Source organism: Pantherophis guttatus, chromosome 4 (genome assembly GCF_059756535.1).
Source record: "Pantherophis guttatus breed Tessera chromosome 4, ASM5975653v1, whole genome shotgun sequence".
Taxonomy (NCBI): Eukaryota; Metazoa; Chordata; class Lepidosauria; order Squamata; family Colubridae; genus Pantherophis; species Pantherophis guttatus.
This window is the reverse complement of record NC_142066.1, coordinates 148,210,742-148,233,619: the sequence shown is the minus strand read 5'-3', so window position 1 is coordinate 148,233,619 and position 22,878 is coordinate 148,210,742. Positions and strand designations below refer to the sequence as shown.

Here is a 22,878-nt window from a genome sequence, read left to right as displayed (position 1 = left end):
CCAGCCATTCTGAATCTGACCGAACACTGGTAGGGTCTCATATTAAGACCTACCTGGTGGCGATAAAAGCGGCAAAGTATAACTATTTTGCCGCCCTTATTTCGTCATCAGATAATTGCCCGGCCGCCCTGTTTAGGGTGACCCGTTTCCTGCTCCACCAGGAAGCACGGGAGGACCCCTTGGAGGGTAGAGAAAAGGATTTTGTACAGTATCTGTATGACAAAATCGCTCAGATTCGGGAACACCTGGACTCTGACTGGGTAGATTCGGGGGAGGGGGATAGAGGCAGGTCTTGTGAGTATTATCTGGGAAGAGTTTGATTCTGTGACGCCTGAAGACATGGACAGGATACTGAGCAGACTGAGCGCAGCCACATGTTTACTGGACCCGTCCCTCCTGGCTGGTGCTGGCCTCTCGTGAGGTTACATGAGGCTGGCTCCAGGGGATTATAAATGCTTCTCTGAGTGAGGGTGTCTTCCCTGCCGCCTTGAAAGAGGTGGTGGTGAGGCCTCTCCTCAAGAAGCCTTCCCTGGACCCGGCAGTGTTGGCAAATTACCGTCCAGTCTCCAACCTTCGCTTCATTGCGAAGGTTGTTGAGAGTGTGGTAGCGCGACAGCTCCCTCAGTACCTGGATGAATCGTCGTATCTGGATCCGTTCCAGTCGGGCTTCAGGCCTGGGTACAGCACGGAAATGGCATTGGTCGCGTTGGTTGATGATCTCTGGAGTGCTCGGGACAAGGGTTGTTCCTCTGTCCTAGTCCTATTAGATCTCTCAGCGGCTTTTGATACTATCGACCATGATATCATGCTGCACCAGCTAGAGGAGTTGGGGGGGGGCACCGTTCTACGGTGGTTCTCCTCCTTTCTCTCTGACTGGTCGCAGTCTGTGTTGACAGGGGGGCAGAGGTCGACCCCGAGGCCCCTTGTATGTGGGGTGCCACAAGGGTCGGTACTCTCGTCCCTTCTGTTCAACATTTATGTGAAGCCGCTGGGTGAGATAATCTGTGGTTTCGGGGTGAAGTACCATCAATACGCTGACAACACTCAGCTGTACATCTCCACCCCGGACCACCCCAAAGATGCCCTTGAAGTGATGTCCCGGTCCCTGGAGGCTGTGCGGATCTGGATGGAGAGAAACAGACTCAGGCTCAACCCATCCAAGACCGAGTGGCTGTGGTTTTCGACATCCCGATATAGTCAGTTGGTGCCATCACTGACTATTGGGGGCGAGTCATTGGCCCCACGGAGAGGGCTCGCAACTTGGGTGTCCTCCTGGACTCACGGCTGTCTTTGGAAGAGCACTTGACGGCTGTGGCCAGGGGGACTTTTTATCATGTCCACCTGATTCGCCAGTTGCGTCCCTTTCTGGATCGGGACTCGTTAAATACGGTCACTCATGCTCTCGTTACTTCCCGCCTGGACTACTGCAATGCTCTCTACATGGGGCTCCCCTTGAGGAGCACCCGGAGGCTCCAGCTGGTCCAGAATGCAGCCGCGCGGGTGGTTGTGGGAGCGGCGTGGCGCTCCCATGTGACTCCCCTCCTGTGCGAGCTGCACTGGCTCCCAGTGGTCTTCCAGGTGCACTTCAAGGTTTTGGTTACCACCTTTAGAGCGCTCCATGGCATCGGACCGGGGTATTTACGAGATCGCCTTTTGCTACCAATAGCCTCTCACTGACCAGTACACTCCCATAGAGAGGGGCTTCTCAGGGTGCCGTTGGCCAAACAGTGTCGACTGGCGGCCCCCAGGGGGAGAGCCTTCTCTGTGGGGGCACCTACCATCTGGAACGAGCTCCCCCGGAGATACGGAGGATCCCGGATCTGCGCATGTTTCGTCGTAACATTTTTATTTCAGCAGGCTGGCCTGGCCTAACTCTCCCTTTTAAATTTTTAAATCGTTTTAATCTGTTTTATAAATTGGGTGTTTTAAATTTGTTTTTGGCCAAAATATTTAATAATTTTAATGGACTTTTAATGTTTGTATTATCTGTATTTTATCTTGGCTGTTCACCGCCCTGAGTCCTCTGGGAGTAGGGCGGTATAGAAATTTGATAAATAAATAAATAAATAAATAAATAAATAAATAAATAAAAAATCAATATCTAGCTTCATTGTTTGCATCTGAATATGGTTTAAGGCTAACACTAATTAATTGACAGAAAAAAATTGCAACAACCATTATACTAAAATTATATATTACTATAATGAAAGTGTGCTGGAACTGATATATCTAGTTGATAATTTGTCAGTCCGCTCGTGGATTACCTTTGCAAATCTATAGGATTTTTGGTATGCAAAATAAAAAGATATATGTTTCAGTGAATACACATCAGTGCACTCAAAATACCATGTATAGAATTTGTGTATATTCAAATGGCTTTTTAAAAAAAATGAAGATTCAGTATTTCCATGATCAAATACCATTATTAAATATGAAAGCAAGGTCTCAGCTATTTCTGCTGATTTTACTTCTCTAACCCCATTGTGTGTTTGGTTCTAATTAGCTATAGAATTTGAAGTTTCCAAATCAATAAAATTAAAATTCAAAGTTTAGAAAGCAAAGGTACAACAATACTAGTTGTTAAAAAAAAAATCTTCACACGCTTCTCTGTAATTAGATCTCTATAATATCTCACTAATACCTTTTAAAATATCTGATTTCTCTATTTTCCCTGAAACAATACAGATGCTGCCAGATAAAATATGGCAAAATGGCATGATCTCAGGAGGTATTTGTCAATAAACAAGAAATTGGATCTTTAAAGTAAAATATATATATATATATCCATAATCACTTTTCAGTGTAAGCTTAAAAGATGCCTATACATTTTTCACATGTAGATTAGTGGAATTTCAGCCACAATATTACTAATTCAGATTCCCTAATTAAGCTTAAATTTAAGGGATAAAAATGTTTAACACTACATATTCCAATGTGACTGGATTAGAAAAAACAATTATAATTAAAATTAGTGTTAAGAATATTCACCATATTCATATAAGCATAAGAGAAATGATGGAACTGAATTTCATAAAATTATAATCTTAACAAAATCTAGAATTCTAACAGTGCAATTTTATAAATGTCTATTTAAAATTAAATTTAATTGAATTCAATGACTTTTTTTTTAAACAAAAATGATTTTTGTTAAAAGTAAAAACTTTTCTCAATATGTGACCTCTTAAACATGTGGGAACCAGACTATAAAAAATTATTTTCAGATGAAAAATTATATCAAATTTCAAAATTTTAAATGCCAGTATTTTTATAGCAGACATATACATTTAAAATTATATTTTAAAGATATGCTGTTTCATAAAACATTTTAAAAAACCACTGATAAGTCCAAGAATTTTGATTGCTTTCTAATTTCCAGCAAGTGAAGCTAATTGTTCCCTATTTAGTTTGATTTGGAAATGCACTATTTTTCCTATTAAAAAAACAGAGAATGGAATAGGAACTCACATTATTCCAAGTTTCTTCTCCTAAAAGACCTTTTTTAAACAAAACAAACCTAAAGACCTTAATCCTTAACTCCCTTCCCTCCACCCCTCTTGTTTTTTTGTAAAACATGTTCAGAGATGCTAGCAATGCAGCTGGGCTTAAACCAGAGTGCACTTGCATTTTTTTTTTGTTCAACATTGAAGGACTAGAGCTGGTGCACCACAGAAAAGCCATGGCAATGGTATTCTTTGATACTTGTGCAATTCATTCTTTTAAGAAAAGGAAATGGAAAGAAAGATTGGACTTCAGGCCTTTGATCATTTGAACAACACTGGATCCTTAACCTGGGCCTCAAACTTCTCAGGCCAGACAAAGGAGGACTAGGCCTCACAGACCGGGCCTAGATTCCTGGCAGAACAAAACCTTTGGTTGCCTCACAGTGTGACAGCCTGGGAAAGGCCCACCTCAGCAGGGCGGGAGATGCCCGCTCTGCCCTTTGATCTTTCATTTAAACTGCCCATAGCCCAGGTCAGGGATTTCAGAGTGCACACCCCCAATGGCAGAGGGGAGCAGGTCAAGAACAGAACGGGGCTCTATCCAATCCAAAAAAACCTCCACTCTTTTCTTTGGCCAGTTTCACATGACTTACCTTGTATTGAACGCCACTAAACCCACACTTAAAATGGAATGTGACATTACATGCTACAATGGAGTCAATAAATGGCATTCTTCAGAGCTCTTGCAACAAAATCAATCCTTCTCTTAAGTGGGTAAAAGAATGAGGCTAGAAAATGTTTCGTGTTTACTATTCTATGTAAGAAATTGTATACATTTTCCAATCTTGTTCTCATTGCTCTCATTGTACCTCTTATTGCTGAAGACACAAATGGCCTTTACAAATGTTTAATGTAAGTGGCTTATCTTTTCTTTGCTGCCCCCCCCCATGTTTTATTTTGACTGAACAAAATACCACTTAAAATTCAAACGTTCAAATATCTAAAATACCCTTTTTCACAATGAATGTACAATTCAGTGTATGCAAAGCATAGGTATATGATTAGTTCATTTTTGATTTGCCTATTAATTTCTTGGCTTGCTTATAAGGAAAAGAAACATTAGCTACTTAATGTGTACAACAAGGTGATAATATCAGAAACTAAAATGAGGTCAACCACCATCCTTCAATATTAAAAAGATGAAGGTAGGATTATAATATCTGATTATACTTATAAACTTGATCTTCTGGAGAAACTGTGAATTACAGTTTGTCCACTGCATCATATTAGAATTAGAGAATTAAAATTAGAAATTGGATTAGGATTAGAGCAAAACTGGAAACATACTGAGATCACAATAAATGTTCAATATGCAGAGTGTTAAATGTAGTTGGAAGGCATTTGGCAAGCTAAATATAATTATCAAGGACAAGAACTTAACCCTAACCCTGAAGATAAAAGTTTTTGATCAGTGTGTGCTACCAGTTCTAACCTATGCCGGCAAAACATGGACACTAACCTCACAATTGATACAAAAGCTACGAGTGGCTCAAAGAGTCATGGAAAGATAGATGCTTGGCTTTACAAGACAAAATAGAAAGACCTGCACATGGATTAGAGAACAAACAAAAGTATACAATATCATCAAGAGAGTAAAAGAACTGAAATGGAAATAGGCTGGTCACAGAGCAACAAGAACTAATGGCAGGTGGACTAAGGTAGTCATAGAATGGCTTGCATTTGATAAAAAGCATCCACAAAAGAGACCTAAAGCAAGATGGATCGATGACTTCAGCAAGTATTGCGGGCCCAATTGGCATAAAAAGCTCAAGACTATATTGGTTGGAAACTTGTGGAAGAGGCCTTCATCCTTCAGTGAATAGACAATGGCTAAAATGATGATGATGCAGAGAGTATGAGGATCGAGGGGCAGTGTTTCTCATAATTATCAAAGTGCCTAAACAAACATTTTCTATTGATCACTTAAATAAATCAGCTAGAAAGCTGATTTATTCTTACATTCCATATTGCAGATAATTTAGATAAAGAGATATTACTCAGTTGTCATCCCACAGACATAATGAAAAAGTAAATGGCTTTATAATAGATTCCCATTATCCAGGATCAGTTTTTGGGCAAGAAATTCATTATTATTTATTAACTAATGCAGCTCCATGTTAGACAGTGGTTAGATTGGGATTTTTGAAGTTCCATTGGTTCATGGAACTCTGTGAAAGATTTGGCCAAGAGGATTTTGTTTTTCTTTGAAACCTGGTTTTCTCTAGAAATTAATCCATCTCTATTAACTACTTTACCAGCAAATCAAGAATTGGCTCAATTTCTTAAATAGGATTTTAGTATATCGTGGTTTTTATGATTCTGAATTTTACATATTTTTTTAATACTTATTTTTAGTTCAGAAATTCCTTGAGGAGTATATAGTTTACCACCTGATTTCAAAGGAATGCATCTTAAAAATCGTAATACAAGTTTGCACTGGACATCCAAATTTCTTAAACTGATCAGGATGCAATACATATCAGTGGTGAAATGTAAAATTTGTTACAACTGGTTCTGTGGACGTGGCTTGGTGGTGGTGGTGGAAATGTGACTGGGTGGGTGTGGCCAACTTTTTTTTTACTTTTAAAACCATTTTTTCTACAACCTCTTCAGCCGAAGAGGTTGAAAAAAAATGCTTTTAAAAGCCTCTGACGATCCTAGCTGAGTTGCCTGATCGGCAGAGGCTTTTTTTCTTTTAAAAACATTTTTTCTACAAACTCTTCGGCCGAAGAGGTTGTTTAAAAAAATGCTTTTCAAAGCCTCTGCCGATCAGGCAACTCAGTTGGGATTGTCAGAGGCTTTTAAAAACATTTTAAAAAGCATTTTTGTAGAAAAAATACTTTTAAAAACCTCTGACGATCCCAGCTGAGCTGCGCGATCATCAGAGGCTTTTTTTTTTTTACTTTTAAAAGCATTTTTTTGGCCATAGTGGTTGTAGAAAAAATGCTTTTAAAAATAATAATAAAAAAGCTTCTGATGATTGTGCGCCTCAGCTGGGCATGGGGAGGGGCAGGGATTTTTGCTACCGATTCTCCAAACCACCTGCCTTCATCGCTACCGGATCGGGTGATCCCGTCCGAACCGGAAGCATTTCACACCTGATACATATGCAATACAACACCATCAATATGTGAAGTATTTTACAAGGACAAAGATCTTGTTCTGAAAAGCTGACTCTCTGAAATTCCACAAAGAGGAGAAATGGAGACAAATAATTTTCCTTTCTCTTTAAATGCATGCATTTAGGGTCAAATGATGTCACCCTAAATATATAATTAACAACCATGTGATAAATGTGTTTCAGAATTCAATAGTAGGTTCACCTAAACACATAATTTTTGTCAAGACTTCAATGTAGCCATCCCAATGAAAAACAAATGATCCTTGACTCCACTGGTATTATTCTTGGAAGAAAAGCATCCATTGGTTCCATATGCATTACAGATTTAGGCAAGATGAAAGGATAAAAAAATATAGACATGAATGTCTATCGTGCAGAAAATATCTTCTAAAGTTTCTAGATGTTCTCTTTCATATTACTGAATTCCTCTCACATACATTTATCAGAAAGAAAGCAGATATCCTGTCAACAACACAAATCAAAACAGTACTGATATTTCTTCATCTGATGGTCTCCGGATGACATCAGAGTTATTATTCATCATCATGATATAATTGAAAATGTGGACATAAAACATAAAACAGCAACTCAGGAGTGTTTTTTTAGCAGCACTGTGAGAGAATGCAGTATACCTTTCCTTTTACTGTGTAATGTAGTCCTTAAAAGTTGGTCTCCTGCACTTGCTATTGATTTTTAAAAGTCTACATACATATTATTAATATAAAAGTTAAAATCTTAATTAATCCAATACCAGTTAGAGGAAGGCAATAATATTAGAAAGGTTTGCTTTGTAGAAAAGTGGGTTTGGAGAAGAAATCTGAAGAGACAGAAAGAAATGATACAATTGTCTGGACACGCATGTTATCTATATCAGGGGTCTCCAATCTTGACAACTTAAAGACTTGTGGATTTTAACTCCCAGAATTCCTCAGACAGCTTTGCTGAGGTTGGGGATCCCTGATCTATATAAGACCGGAAGAAGGGAAAAGGTGGAGTTCCTTGAGAGAGAAAGATAACTTGAGAAAGTTGAGAACAGTAGAACTGGTGAAGCAGTTCCATGATCTTACACATCAGATCATGATGTGTAAGATCGTGATTGTAAGAGAAATATTATGTGCTGGATTTGTTGTTTATACTGAGTTTTCCTGGGTTTTTTCCTCCAAAAAAGCTTTTATTTTTTAAAATATCCACTATGTACATTTTGGAATAATTCCCATGGAACTAGTGAGACCATGAATTAAAATTAATATTAATTCAACATACACTACATAAACATGTGAACAAAAGTGAAATCAGGTATACCACAATGCTGTTTCTTAATATGAAAAATCTCAAATACAACAATTGCTAGGAAACTTCATGTAATTATAAATAATTACTATTTCAAATTAGGTAACCTGTGAATCAGTAAAATTTAATTGCAAATAAAAAATGAAGAGGAAGCAGACCATCCAAAATTGAGGTTTAAGTAATGAAGTTCTCAACATTCACACTAGCCAACCAGATGATTAATATATATGAGCACATTAAAAATTCTTACTTTCAGGAACAATCACATTTAGTGTTTTCACTTTTTCAGCAATAATTGCTTATGCAATTCTGGGAGATGTGGGGATAAGATAAAATGTATTTCTTTTCTTTTTGAAAGATGGAGAGAAAATTTGGAGAAATGGACTTTTGGAAACGTCTGATGTAGAAGAGACAGCTTTTGTCAGTAATTGATGGGTGTTCCAGGAGAGGTTTCTGATCTGTAGGGTTCAAAGTCTTTCTAAGCTTACACACATACTCTTCCCAAGAATTGGGTGGGGTGGAGGTGGAAGGGGGATTTGTATTGCTAGAATGGGCTTAATTATTTTTTCTTCCATTGCTTCTAAGGAAGGGAAATAGCTAAAAACAGAATACCTGGTAAAATAGTGACAAAACAAAGCATAAAATCTTTCTTCCTGCCCTGTTGACAAGATTTAAAAGTCCTAGCGATTCTAACATCAATCCAGTGGTGTGTTAGTCTGCTGTAGAAGTTCTGGCATCAAAAGAAAGCCAGAAACAAATAAAAATAACCTTCGAAAATATCTGTTGATTGTATTTGATCACTACTGTAGTCATTATTGTAAAATTTAATGGTAAAAGCATTTAAGACATACATTACACTGTTTTTTTGGAAACAGTCTAATATGCAAAATAAGGATGAACTGAATTTTGGACTTATTATGTGTGGTCCTTAAATATATGAGATTTTAAAGATATGAGAATTATGAGGTTCTCAGATGTTGTTGAGGCTAAGACAATTAAAAAAAAAATTCATGCAGCAGCCCATCTCATATGAAGTGACCCCAGGTGGCATACAACCATAAAAATAAAATAATAAAAATATAAAAACAATTGTTAAAAAACAGACCATATAGCCATTTTGTATCGGATAGATTAGATTAATTTAATGCTATAACTGTCTTACAATATCTTTGGTTCCCTGGGACCCCCAAGCCTGATGACAAAGCCACATTTTCAGGTACTTTTGGAACATTAAAAGGGACTGGACAACCAATTGGTTGTCATTCTTCTTTCCATATATAATATGGGCTTACATCATTTGCTCTCATTTTACAACCCTCAGAAAAGCTTCAGAGAAGACTCTTCCTTGGCTGTCCCATGGAACTGCTTGTTACTTTGTTGGAAGGAGGGAAACTATGGGGAACTAGGAGGAAAAATGCACCTCTGCACTCTATTCTGGCATATCCCCAAGAACCCCTTCTCTCACCCATCAACTGCCAATGCCCTTCAGTTAGCCCTATTTTGCCATCAGGCATCTGAATTGCTTTCTTATTCTTCCCCCACAAGCTATTACCATTAAGAGAATTCAAATTTCGGCCTAGGTTTCAAATCAGCCAATGGTGGCTTGCCCGTTAGGCGTTGCCTGGTGATTGGGCACAGCGACCAAAGGAAGAAGGAAAAATTGAGATATGCTCCTCTTACCTTCCCTTGCACCATGCAACCTACATGGTTCTGGGAAGTATAAGTGGAAAGCATGGTGATTCTAAAGCAGATAGAACTTTGCCAAATTTCAATCCTATGGAAGTCGTAGCGCCTGGATTTTGGATGCATTCATAAGTTAGCACATTTGAAGTATGTTGATTCAAAATTGTTGCTCTAAATGTCTTTTTCACCCAATTGAAGGTTACAAAGTATCAGACACAAGAGTTTGACTAATATAAAGACAGAGCTAAACTTACTTCAGGGGGAGGGGGGGGATTTCCATAAAATAGATGCCATGGCAGAGAAGGCGAGTCTTCTGGGATCTGCCAGTTGTAAGTCCGTCAGATGAGATCTGGAGCATACCACTGCCGCCAGATCAAATGGGACAGGCAGATGTAATTGGGCAGAGGTGATCCCTTAGATCACGCTGTCAAACTCCTGGCCCGTGGGCCGGATGTGTCATGCTCTGGCCAAGCCCACCCCCGGTTTAGTGAAGGGGAAAAAAGTCCCGATACGTCACGTGATGACGTGAGTTTGACTCCCCTGCCTTAGATAAATGTGTCCCATGCTATGAAGAGCTTTAAAGATCAAAACCAGCATCTTGAATTGGAGAAACTAGAAACCAAATGCTTCTGGATACTCTTTAAGAGTGAAATTAATTTCATTTGATTTCATTTATATTAAAATTGAAACTAAATATAATTATTTAATTTCTATCTGGTCATATATTTTAACACTGGTAGTCCTTGACTTACAACAGTTCATTTAGTGACCATTTGAAGTTACAATGGCACTGAAAAAAATGACTTATGGCAATTTTTCACACTTATGACCTTTGCAGCATCCCCATGGTTATATGATCAAAATTTACACATTTGGCAATTGACTCATATTTATGATGCTTGCAAAGTCCCAGGGTCATGTGATAATCTTTTGCAACCTTCTGTCAAGCAAAGTCAATGGGGAGCCAGATTCACTTAACAACCGTATTACTAACTTAACAATAGCAGTGACTTAACAGCTGTGGCAAATAAGGTTGTAAAATGGGACAAAATTCACTTAACAACTGCCTTGCTGAGCAACATGTTGGGTTCAATTGTGATCGTAAGTTGAGGTCCACTTATATTTTTCTCCTCTCACATTATAGCATTATAATTGGATTACATATTTCAAAAGTCTCTGAGGACTCATCCACATTTTCTGAAGATTGTGTGTAATCCTGGAGTCTTGGTATGGTTACTTCTGATTTAAGACATTATACAAATCACAGTTAAATAAATCATGGCTTAATACAATGTATGAACATTTGTGTTAGTGAAATTGTATTCTATTATTACATTTCCATTTTCTATCCATGACAGTTTTGTCTCAAAATATTCCATAAAATAATATCACAGATTCAATAATCTAGCCTGCTCAGCATAGATTGTCCTATTCATGTTAGTGGCTGTAATCACTCACATCAAAACCAGTTATATCTGACAATCTTCTGGGAGATAAACCAATTTGGGTGCAATCCCAAGAATTTTCAGAGTGCTCGCATGCACTATTATTAAGATGTGATTGCCAGACCTCAGCAGTCCATACCAAACTGAATTCTTTTTATCTTGTAATTTCTTGCCATTTTACCATCTCCTCCTCTGAAACAACCAGCAACTACTGAGAACTGATTTTATCTATAGTGCAAGTCAAACAGTCTTTTTTTTTCTATAACATAAAATTTAAGTTACCTTGAAAATATATATATATAAAATAGTAATAACAATAGTAGGGTTTAATATTATCTGATCAGCAAAGTTTATGATCCGTGGTCTTATGAGATCAGAATACTAAAAAGCAGTATAAAAACAGTTTACTATTTGATTGCAAAGCCTTCACAATAATTACAGTCTACTTGACTAGCCAAAGTACCTCCTGCCTGAAACATCTCCTGCCTCCTCTGTTCATAAGCTGATCAAGGCTGCACATAGTTCAGCCAGTTCTTTCTTAGCCAACTTCTCTAGCTGATTTGAGTGCCTTTGAGAAAACGAAACAAAGCAGAAAACCCACAGAAGCATATGTCCATAAAAAAGCAAGCTTCAAGCCTTTGCATAGAAATCTGTAGCTTGCTGTTGCTAGGAGACAACCACAGCAAATTCTCTAGTGGCCAACGTGAACGACAGTGTATATGCTTCCTAGTGGCAATCTTGTGTTCCATAAGACTTTGAAAACTTGGCTTTCCTCTCAGGCCTGGGGGAGGATGGATGATTGCTGACCCCTGCCAGTTTTGGGGAATTTGTATTATTATATTGTGGATCCCCCCCCTCCTCATTTTGGAGGCACTTTGCAATGTTATTTTTCTTTTGCTTTACAAGACTGAGAATTTTAATAAAATATGTAAGCCATGCAGAAATACTTGGAGTCTAGCGGTCTCTAAATTTTACAAAATAAATATATACAGTAGATAAGTAAACAAATAAATAAACTTAGACACCCTCTAGTGGCTAGTTTGAATAGCAACATATTTGGGAATTGCTGCAAGTTAAATTCAATTCAAATGATGTGGGTCACTGTTGATAAGTAACAATGAAATTCCATCTCCCAAAATCTTTACAGCAGTGAAAGCCTAATCATAGACTGCTCTCCCAGTCCAGGGAAAAACAAAAATTAAAAAGGAGCCATGCTCAAAACAAGTCTGGAAGAGCCCAAGAAAAGAAGGAAAGCCCAAAGAAAGCAGCGAATGCTGTAAACCAGTCTCTTCAAGACTGAGATCAGCTTTGAACATCACTGAGAATCCTGGAGCATGGCAGTCAGTGCAAAAGACCCATATGGAACTTGAACATTCCTGGACAAGAAATGTGAACAATTTGAATGTAGTAACATAAATAAGCCCAGGCAGTATGCTACAACCAGTAAAGCAATCCTTAGATCTCAATGAGCAAGCATTATAGTACACAAACACCATCCTACAAATTCGCAAAGAAATTCCACATTCCCAGGAAGAAAGATTGACAGTTAAATCTTTCCATGTCTCAAAGTCTCCAGGACTTTCTGAGCACATCTGCCACTCTGGGCAGTCCACATACTCAAGTAATACTGCATTCTGTATTACTTGTATACAGAGCAAAGGCAGCATCTAATCACAAATGTGGTGAGTTCAATAAAATGAAAGCCCCCTTAGAATTGAGATTAGCACAACCAGATTCAGAAGCAGTTGAAGCAAAAGCACAGGTGGAATGAAAGGCAGCTAACATGAAGGCACATCTAGCAGCCCAGAAAGAAAGGAAGGAAGCAGCCCAAACAACATTGAGAGCTGAAACACATTGCTGTCAAATGCTCATATAACTATGATACCAACCCACAATAACTGAAACATGACAGAACAACAGTCAGAACCAGAGGGGTTAGAAGGTCTGAGTACTGGAATTGTTTTCACATATTGGAGTAAGGAGTCCATTATGTTTTGGGGCTTTATTAACAATTTCACAATTAAAATAAAGTAGCAGTGAATAAACAAGAAGGAGGTTCAAACTTCTGTGCTTGCTGTGTTCATAAATTTCTTATTTTGAATTGATAAGTAATTGCATATAAATAATAGGCATGCATTCAGATCTGCAGAAATATGCAATGTTTAGCATTGTATGATGTAGGAATGGTGTCAGTTTCTATTAGGGACTCAAGGAAACCCTTTGATCTGGAATATCTAAACTAGTCTATTAAATTTAGGTAATAAAAATATCTAACTGATGGAATTCTTCAAATTTCAGGTTGAAAATGATCTCAGAATAACCACCAAATCAGAAAAGCTATTGAACATAACTATATAGGTGAATGCAGCTGAAGAAATGGACACCTACAGACTTAAGCAAATAACACTAATTATGTATCTTCTACTTTCTCTTATTTGAAGGTACAAAAATGATGAAAATACATAGCTTATACTTTTTGTAACCATTTATATATAAAAAAACTTTTCAGGAAAAAAATCAGCATCAAATTCAGACAAAGGCAATTTCTCTCAAAATGTATCTGAGGCCCTTGTATGAATAGGCTAGAATATTGCAGAACTCTAAAGCAGCATCACTTTTTATTCTCACCTTTGGCCATTTTATTGAGAACCATATCAATTAGGATGTAGGTTCCAGTTCTTCCTGCACCATCACTATAGACAATGACAAAAATTTTAATTAATTCAATGTGCATAAAATCCTAACAAAATTAGAGTTTATCTTGATATGATGTAAATATAAGCGGGGGACTAACCTGATGGAGGAGCACATCATATAATTAGATAATAGTGACTGAAAAAAACTTCCCTAAAAAATGAACTATTCATACATGATTACTTGGTTTGTGTGTATATGAACAGTAAAGCTTTGAATAAGTAATTTATTCCTCTAAAGACAAAAATACACGTTTGGGAATAGTGTCATTTAATATTTTTACTCAACACAAATAAGTATAAAAACCTGCGTGCATAATGAAAAGCTGTTCAACTTGGTCTGTAAGAAAAAGCAAAAAGAGGAAAAAGCGTTTTCCCCAAATGATAGCTCTCTTTAAATTTCCAGGAACTTTCCTGGCTCAGCAAGCTGACCTGCTTCTCCTCCTGCTGTGAAAAACCTTTTGTTATTTAAAGGGCATATTATTCTTCACAGAGAAATTGGATACTAGCCACCTGAGCCTGGAAAAAAGATATGGCTAGCTACTTTCTTCCTCTCATGTCTACAGAAAAACTGCTGCAATTAAAAAAAGATGCTATTCATATTCTGTACATTATTTTTAACCTGCTCAGAGTATTACTGTTCAGGAATGACAAGAAAAATGGAAATTTATCATTGAAAGTGTAAATATGTCAAGATTTGTAATCTGAATACAGTCTTCACTGCCTTCAAAAGAGGCCAGCTTTTATCTGAAAATGTGATGCCTTTTGTATCTGTTGTGAGCAAACATTAAAATTTCAGCAATTTTCCTTTTGTTCTTTTCTAGTTTTTAACCTATTATGGGCTTTTTGACAATACTTCCACGAAAGAGAATGAGTCCATTGGAAGTGATTTCTCATTTTAATATTTCTTAATATATAGAAGGTTTCGAGACATTGCAGAAAGAAAAAAGATATGACAAAAATAGTGAAATGTTGTGTTCAATTTGAGCGAAAAGTAATTTGCTCTATCAGATTAATCAACCACGGAATGATGTCACTAGACAAGGGTCTCAAAATAATTAAAAAATGAAAACAAAGAGACATTTTTGTTTCTTAAAATAATAGACTTGGTCATTAATAGTTTACATAAACTTATCCATTTTTCAGCTGGATCACGAAGTATTTCTTATTGTCATAGAAAATGACAAAAAATATTTTACCATAAATTTATTTCTATTTAACATTTTCATACTATAAACACTGCTTCTTCTACTTCTTCAGGGTTTGTTAAACTGTATGGCAAAACAGACTCAGAAGATAAGGCCAGTTTGAATTTTCTATAAAACATAATTTTGAATAGATCACAGTATACATATATATGGTAATTATACTTTATTATTGTACTATGAACAAAAAATTGAAGGTTTTAAAACAATGTAGGTTAAATGCAATTCAGTACCAGAGATGAAAAGGGCTATTTTTTTTGTAGTAGTATAATCCTATGCATATTTACCATGAAGTAAATTCCATTTGACTCAATATTCTTTTTGCCCATGCAAAAATATGTACAATTGTAGTATATTAAATGCATATGCTACATCTTCCTAAAAAGAAACAATTTCTGTAGTGGTTTAGGTGAGATCTGACCATTAGTTTTAGATAATTTAAGATCATTTTTTTCTTAAGGCATCAGTCTATACATGAGAATTGTCGATTTCTGCATTTACAAGAAACTCACACCAGTAGAAAATATGAATGAATTAGTCAGAACTATAAAGCATTTGATTATTTAATAAATCAGTGTACAAGGCTATTAACATGTCAGTTTGATATATGTTTTTTTAAAAAAAATTATACTTGCCTGCAATGCACAACTATTGGACAAGAACGGCCCTTGTAGCACTTGTTTATTTTCCTGCAATAAAACAAATAAAGATATTGTTAAATATTAATAATTATCTAAGAACATATTACTTTTCAGGAATCATAAAAAATTAAGTCATAAAAACATTTATTAAAATAATAGGAGAACAGGTGTAATCCTTAAAATATGGATTGTATAGAATGTAATCCCCACACAAAAGTCACAGGAATTAGTAAAGGTGTTTCATAATGCTTACAGAATTATAATCTAGATTAATTTGTTATCAACTAAATCCTTCATTTCATTTTCACTGCTATTTAAATTATTATAGTGCTTGTTTAGATTTGGTTAACACAATGTATGAACTCAATCATTATGGATTCTAAACTATATGTAAGTTTTTATATTATGTGTGAAATCAGGCTTCTTCAACAATAAAACAAATTTTATCTTAGTATGATTTGTGGTGCCAACACACAGAATCATAATTTCCTCACAACCTTAAAATACCATGTTATTCCAAATGTTCCTTGTCTGTTTGGTTAGTATATTCTCCTGAATTGTTGAATCAAAGACTGTGTGTGTTCTTAAACAGCAATAAAAAAGTAATAAAAGGGTGTTTTCCTTTTCTTCTGCATTTCCTACATTAGTAATACAAATGACAACAAATCTGGCTTTGGTTAAAGTGTGTATTAACAGTTCACTTTCAGCTCGGAGGCAGTATTAGCAGAGTTCTACTTCAAAAGCTAATATAGTTTCACTGAGAACTTTTGCTTTGAAAGGTGATACATATGTTCCTAAATAAATCAATGTTTAAAAGCTACTGCCTTAGGAATATATTTCTTAATTCACAGGACAATAAATTAAACACCCCTCCCCCCCTTAATTTTGCATATATAACTGCTAGATTTATATAGTACATTTTATTTTCTGAACTTTTCAAATATACAAACAAATATATTCTGAGACATAAACTTTAAACAGCTTGAAACAGAATTTCAGCGTGGACACAGACACATGCATGCACACACAATATTTTATAGGCATAATTCAATATGTTGTTTTTACCTAAAAATTCCTAAAATAAAATGATATTTTATTATTCCCCTTTTGTAGGTATATGTATATATACCTACAAAATATATATATTTTCTGTATAAAATATATATTCCCTGTTTCCTAATTTGAGAATAACTGCCTCTGAGTAAAAAAATGGAATTAATAAATTCACATCATTTATTCCAGTTCATGAATGAAGAAGGATCATTAGCTTGAAAAGATCAGGAAAGAATCAACTCAAACCAGCATTAAAATTCTAATGATTTACAAGTTTACATAAAGAATACAACAAACCAATTGTTTTTCTTTAATTTAAGTATCTTCAATTAAAGACAAAGAAGACAGAGTGAGAAGTAGCTGCGTTCTGCTGAATAGGAGGAAGAAGAATGCCTTAGGGAAATATCAGGACTTGGTGTCCAAAATTCACTTTTTATGAGACTGAGGAGCATAGAGAGTTAGACATCAGAATGGAATAAAAATAAAATTCTGTATAAATCATGCATAACTATGTAGGAAAATAATTTAGTGCCAAATTGGAGACGCTATGTAACACTTAGTTGAAGCAAAGGCAATGGTAAATGATGTTGGCCTTAATGACAAGTATAACATTTCAAACAAAGGCTATATAGAACCCTGGGCTGGGTTCAGGATACGTCAGAACAAAGAAAACAGATTTCCTGTAAAAAGATAGGTGAACTTTGGAGTGATTTGATGGTCCTAATTTAAGATAGTTCATTGTTCATATGAAGGGAATATTTTTAAAAATAATGCCTCTGAGATTATAGGACAACCCCCTCTGTGGCACTGTGGGAAGGAAGTCAGCCCATTCAAGTAAATATTATACTAGAAATTCCATCAATTAAAAAAAAAACAAAATGTACTAGTCACCATCTTTAAAGCCCAATATGGCAAAAAGCCAGCCTACCTGTGGGAGCACCTTTCCCTAAAGAGATCTACCTGTCCTATTAGATAAGGTGGGCACCTTTCTGGTTCCTTTCCCCAAATACTGTCATCTAGTGGGAGTCAGGAAAAAAGCTTTGCAGGTGTTTGTCTTAGCCTTCTGTAAAGCGCCTGGCTTTCTAATCCAAGCATCAGGAAAAGAGCAGATAATCACACATCACTGTGGACTAATGCCAATTTTTTTTGTTTTTATTATTTTATGTTTTACATTTTTAAAATTATTTTATTGGAAGCTACCCAGGTTGTCTTAAAGTCGGGCAGCTATATAAATGTTTTAACAAACAAACAAACAAACAAATGTTAATTAAACAGAAAGCCAATTGACATGGTAAAAAAAATGGGGGGGAAAACAACAACAATCAGTAATGCCAAACCCCAGAACACACTCCTTTGGCCAGCTACCTAACTGCAGTTTCTAATAATCCCTAGGGGATAGTTGTGTCCCTGGGACAGGAAGGGTTTTTTTTTATTATCAAGTAACCGTCGCAAATTTTGTAACATAATTTAATTACTGTGATTGTGTGCTATGCTCTCAAATAAAATTTTGCCTTTGCTTCAACCAATTCACCACAAGTGTTCTTTCGAAAACCCAGCCTAGATTAAAAGCAGAATTTTTGGCAACCCAGATATTTTAGGTTGACCTGGAGGAGTGGACTCAACTCAGGCAACTTCACCCAGTCAGCACCAGTTCATTTGTCTTGAGGGTCATACCTGGATTCTGCCCATTTCAGCACAGATAGTAAAGAGAGCTTTGGTTTGGGACTAAACAGCTGATTGAACCAGAGGCTTCACTGTTGGAAATAACAAACAAAATCTGTGTCTCAAAGCCAGTGAGTGTGTGAGTGAGAAAGATTCCCCTTTCATACTGCCCATTGATTGCATTCTGTGTCAGTTTCATCTGCACCCAAACTCCTGTGAGGTGATATTGAATCAGTTTGAAGGATTCAGCAGATTGTGAGATTGCATGCTTAGCTTTATCTGGGCAACTACCAGCCTGGTTTCAGAATCCAAAAAGGAAAGGAGTGCCCACACTCTATTCAGATAATCTTCCTGAGCACATGGTGCCTGAAAATTGAAGGCAGAGAAGAGGTGGGGGTACCTAAGAGTCCTTTTCCAGGCTCACGGTGCTTGCAGGTAGAAGGTAGGGAACTGGGTCTATGGGTCCCCAACCCCAACCCCAATGACACAAACCATTACCAGGATCTGCCTATTTGGAACTGGGCCGCACGAGCTGCGAGCCAGTGCACACATGCATTGTGGCTTGCGCAAGCAGTGGGCCAGCATGTGTGCAAATATGTGCACAGCTCAACTTGGACAAGTTGCGTGTGTATCAGCCTGCTGCTCGTGCAAATCAAACTGCATGTATGTGCCAGCCCGCCGCTTGGGTGGCCTGTTCCCTCTCCACCCTCAGCTGGGACACCAAGTCACAACAGTTGGGGACTGCTGCACGAGGGACTCTTTCTTCGTGTGTGTGACATTCCAAACAGTCAGGAAACACGTTTCAGGTAGAGTGACTGAGCAAGTCCTATATTGGAGGTGTACCCAGCTTCCCCTCTGAAAAGGGACTTGCCTGCTTGTTGCCTGGGATGGAGGGAAACTGCCTGTCCAGGCAGGGGTAAAGAAAAGCCATGCATAGTGGAAGTATAGGAAATGGAAAAAATATCAAATAACAAACAAACTAACAAACAAACAAAGACAAAAAAATGAGGCTGATAATCTGTTTCCACCACAAATGGGTGCTTTCAGCTAACCTAAAAGCTGAAGCCCTCTCTTGAACAGGAAAAGAATGTTTCTTTAAGTTAAAAAGGAGCCATGGTGGCGCAGTAGTTAGAATGCAGTACTGCCAGCCTTTTGATCCTCATCAGCTCAAGGTTGACTTAGCCTTCCGAAGTAGGTAAAATGAGGAGCCAGATTGTTGGGGGCAATATGCTGACTCTGTAAACCGCTTAGAGAGGGTTGTAAAGCACTGTGAAGCAGTATATAAGTCTAAGTGCTATTGCTATTGCTTTAAATTGAAGCAGAGTGAAAATTGCAAAGTTTAAGTTCTGTAGAAGAAAAATGTCTGTTCATGATGTTAAAACTGAAGAGTTCTGGTCTTTTCTTTCTTTTCCCCTTGTGTGAGCCTATTTTCAGTTGTTGATGTATGTATGTGAGGTGTGTGCTTTTGGAGTAAGGGAGAGTTGATGTGAAATGGTGAATTGATTGCATTGTTGGTAGCCAATGCATAAAACCTATAGAAAAACATATATAGAGCATTCCCTCAGCTCCCTCACCTTATCTGGTTTACAAACTGTCAAATAGTATTGAGGCTGAGGATGGGGGAGGGGGGAACCTTTTGATTACTATCTCCTCTCCAAATGCATTCAGTGCCCCTTCAGCCCATTCTTAATCAGATGGGAATTTTGGATGGGAATACTAAAGGGAAATTAATAGCACCTTTATATATGATGGAACAGTTTTGCCACCAGAGGAAACTACTGAAATAACCATTGGCCCAGTCCCCAGGTGATTGCCATCCAATTTGGCCTATAGAACAAAAGGAGAGTGTAGGTTTTTATCAGTTCTGAGGAAGGAATGTTTGAAATTCAAATAAAGAAGAATGGAAGAAATCCATTATTTCCATTATGGAGGATGAATGGATTTTTATCCATTATGGGAGGATAAGGAATCCTCCCATTGATGGGAAGACAACAGAAATTTGTATAATCTCTTCTTCCAGCTGGAATTCTTGCAAGCCAGGCTTGTGAAAACCAAGAATTATCAATAGTTTTATATTGGTTTTGTTTTCTAATCAAATATGACTGTGTATACACAAGTTGTGTCTATCTGATTTTTCTGAAGCACAAGATATACCCACCTATATGTACCCCAAGAAATTCCTTGAACAAGTTGTGTGTGCTCCCTGTTTATTTCTGTTCCCAAGTTTGTCTGTGTGCATGTGTTTCTTCCTTTTAGCTCTTCAGTATAGAAATAAGGAAGTAACATTTATTTTCAAAACATATTTTTAGATTTTGTGAACTTCTGCCCCATAGCCTTGCCTCCCTCCCTCCTAAATTTTAGCCCTATGCAAGGCTTTCTTTCTACTTAAAAGTTTCCTTAATTCTCTTCTTTCCTGCCTTCCTTGCTAAATTCTGCCTGTAAACTGTTCACATCACTTCAAAAAGTCTCACCCTACCTACCCCACCTTTTCTCCTAAATCTTCCTGTACATTCATTTCTATTCCCCAGTTTCTATCTAGGGTTACACTAGAAACTCTTATTGAACTAAACAAAAAGGGAAAGAGCCTCACCAAGTTGGCAACAAAGTCTGAATAATTCTCTATTGCAGTTGCAGAACATTTTTATTGCATTTAAATTTGCAAATGATGTATGGGTATTTAAAAGAGTGAGGGAAACTTGGTGGTTGCAGTGAATGGGCAAAACCTTTTTTTTTTAAATGATGATGTGCTGCTCTTAAAATAATTTCTTTCTGCAAACTTCTAGGAGGGGAGAGCTTTGTGTATTTTACTTTATAGTTCATCTCTGAGTCACTCACCGCTTTTCACAACCCCCATGCCTTTCCCCTAATTCCCTCCTCCCCTCCAAGCCTGAATAGAACTTGAGATTTCTAATCACTTCAAGATGACCTGCTAAGGATTAAAGGATGGATGGATGAGACAAAGTTTAGGTAAGACGAGGCTTCATAGAGCTTCCATGCAGTTGTGGGTTTCAACCGGTGTTACTGCCGGTTCGCTTCACACACGTGCTTTGCATGCCAAACTTGCGCTTCGTGCAAGCGCACTGAATTTCAGAACAGCAATCCACTCTGCCGCGCCTATCAGCTGGACTAAAAATGAACCAATATAGGTAGGTATAGCGCAGGGGCGAGCGGGCGGGCCCAACTGATGGTCAGAGCGAACAGGTTCGCTCTCACCTCACCATCTCCGCTACCGGCTCACCCGAACTAGGCAGAACTGGTAGCAACCCACCACTGCTTCCATGGACTGGCAAGGTCTATCTAAACTCAAATATCTTTTTAACAACTTATAGAGAGCAGGCCAGGGATGCTTTGTGAGTTGACTCTGGCTCTATAAGCAATGCAGATACGGACTGAATAAATTTCTATGTCTATGCATAAATTTCTGTCTCCCAAATCTCATTCTTGGAAATTACTAGGAATAGGAAGGTACAGTACTAAATTCCTTTGCAGTTGAAATAGGAATGTAATGGTCAATCCAAGTTTCACTTCATGGTTATTTGTATTTACACATACCCTAAGCATACCTTCTCTGCCTGTGAGTTTAAAGTGCACCCATTTGACTTTTCCTGGTGACTGTGGCAACAGACTACAGGCTACAAACTAGGTGATCCATCACCTCCTGGCATAAGGCTGGAAAAAAGCTTCCATCAAACATTTTAATGGCTTCTTAAGTAACAAATCTGCTTCCTGCTCCCTTCCTTCAATAAATCATTGAAAAGGTGGAGATCACCATGGGACCTAGCTGAATCACCATGGGACCATACTAAATTCCACTTAGCAATCTGTTGAGCCTCTCCCAGTCTTTGCCCAGCAATATAACTTCCCCCAGGAGGGGAAGGTTTGATTCCTCATTTGTGGAAGCTAAAACCTGATGTTTTTGTGCTGGTGGTAACAACTGAGGAGCAGATTTGAAAATGCTTCAAAACATCAATGTGAAACTTTGGAAGAGTACTCAGTAACAGAATTGGCACTACTACGCTTGGATATAAGGTCTGTGTGTGCATGTGTGTGTGTGCATGTGCATATGTATATGGAAAACAACAATAGCTAATGTCTTTTTGACCCAGTAGATTTCAACAGGAACCTATGTGGAAGACTACAATCACTTCAAGGGGAGTACTCCAAACTATTGATAGTTACAGCATTGAGTCCATTTAAATCAAGGCTGAGGGAATCAGAATGCTTGCCTGGCCCTCTCCTGTGCCTCTTCTTCCTGTTGACCACTGCAAATACAGATAACAACCTACCTGCATTTCAGCTACCAGAATGCCATCACTGAATAGTAGTACAACTGTGGGATTATACACATAGACACACACCACAGTGTTATTGAGCAAATTGCTACCTCATCTATAAATTTCCCTCATGTAAAACAGGAATAGTTGCAATCTCCTGCATAAAGTTTCTGTAAACATATACTGTACATTTAAGTTTTTAAGAAATACAGTTTATATGAGAAATACTTATTTAGAAAACAAATCCAACTGCATTAATTGATTTAATATGCTTTTTAGGGTACAAGCTTCATAAATCTTTTTTTATAAGA

At 37.4% G+C, this 22,878-nt stretch overlaps 1 protein-coding gene across 1 annotated transcript in view; it reads right to left on the bottom strand.

Annotated features, from left to right (window-relative positions):
- The window catches only part of PTPRN2 (protein tyrosine phosphatase receptor type N2), a 717,244-nt gene that overhangs the window by 13,412 nt on the left and 680,954 nt on the right, over window positions 1-22,878 (bottom strand). The window contains exons 20-21 of the mRNA XM_060683595.2: window positions 15,573-15,626; window positions 13,668-13,732 (exon numbers count right to left, since the gene is read on the bottom strand). Coding sequence (XP_060539578.2) covers window positions 13,668-13,732; window positions 15,573-15,626 — 119 coding nt within the window. The remainder of the gene's footprint in view (window positions 1-13,667; window positions 13,733-15,572; window positions 15,627-22,878) is intronic.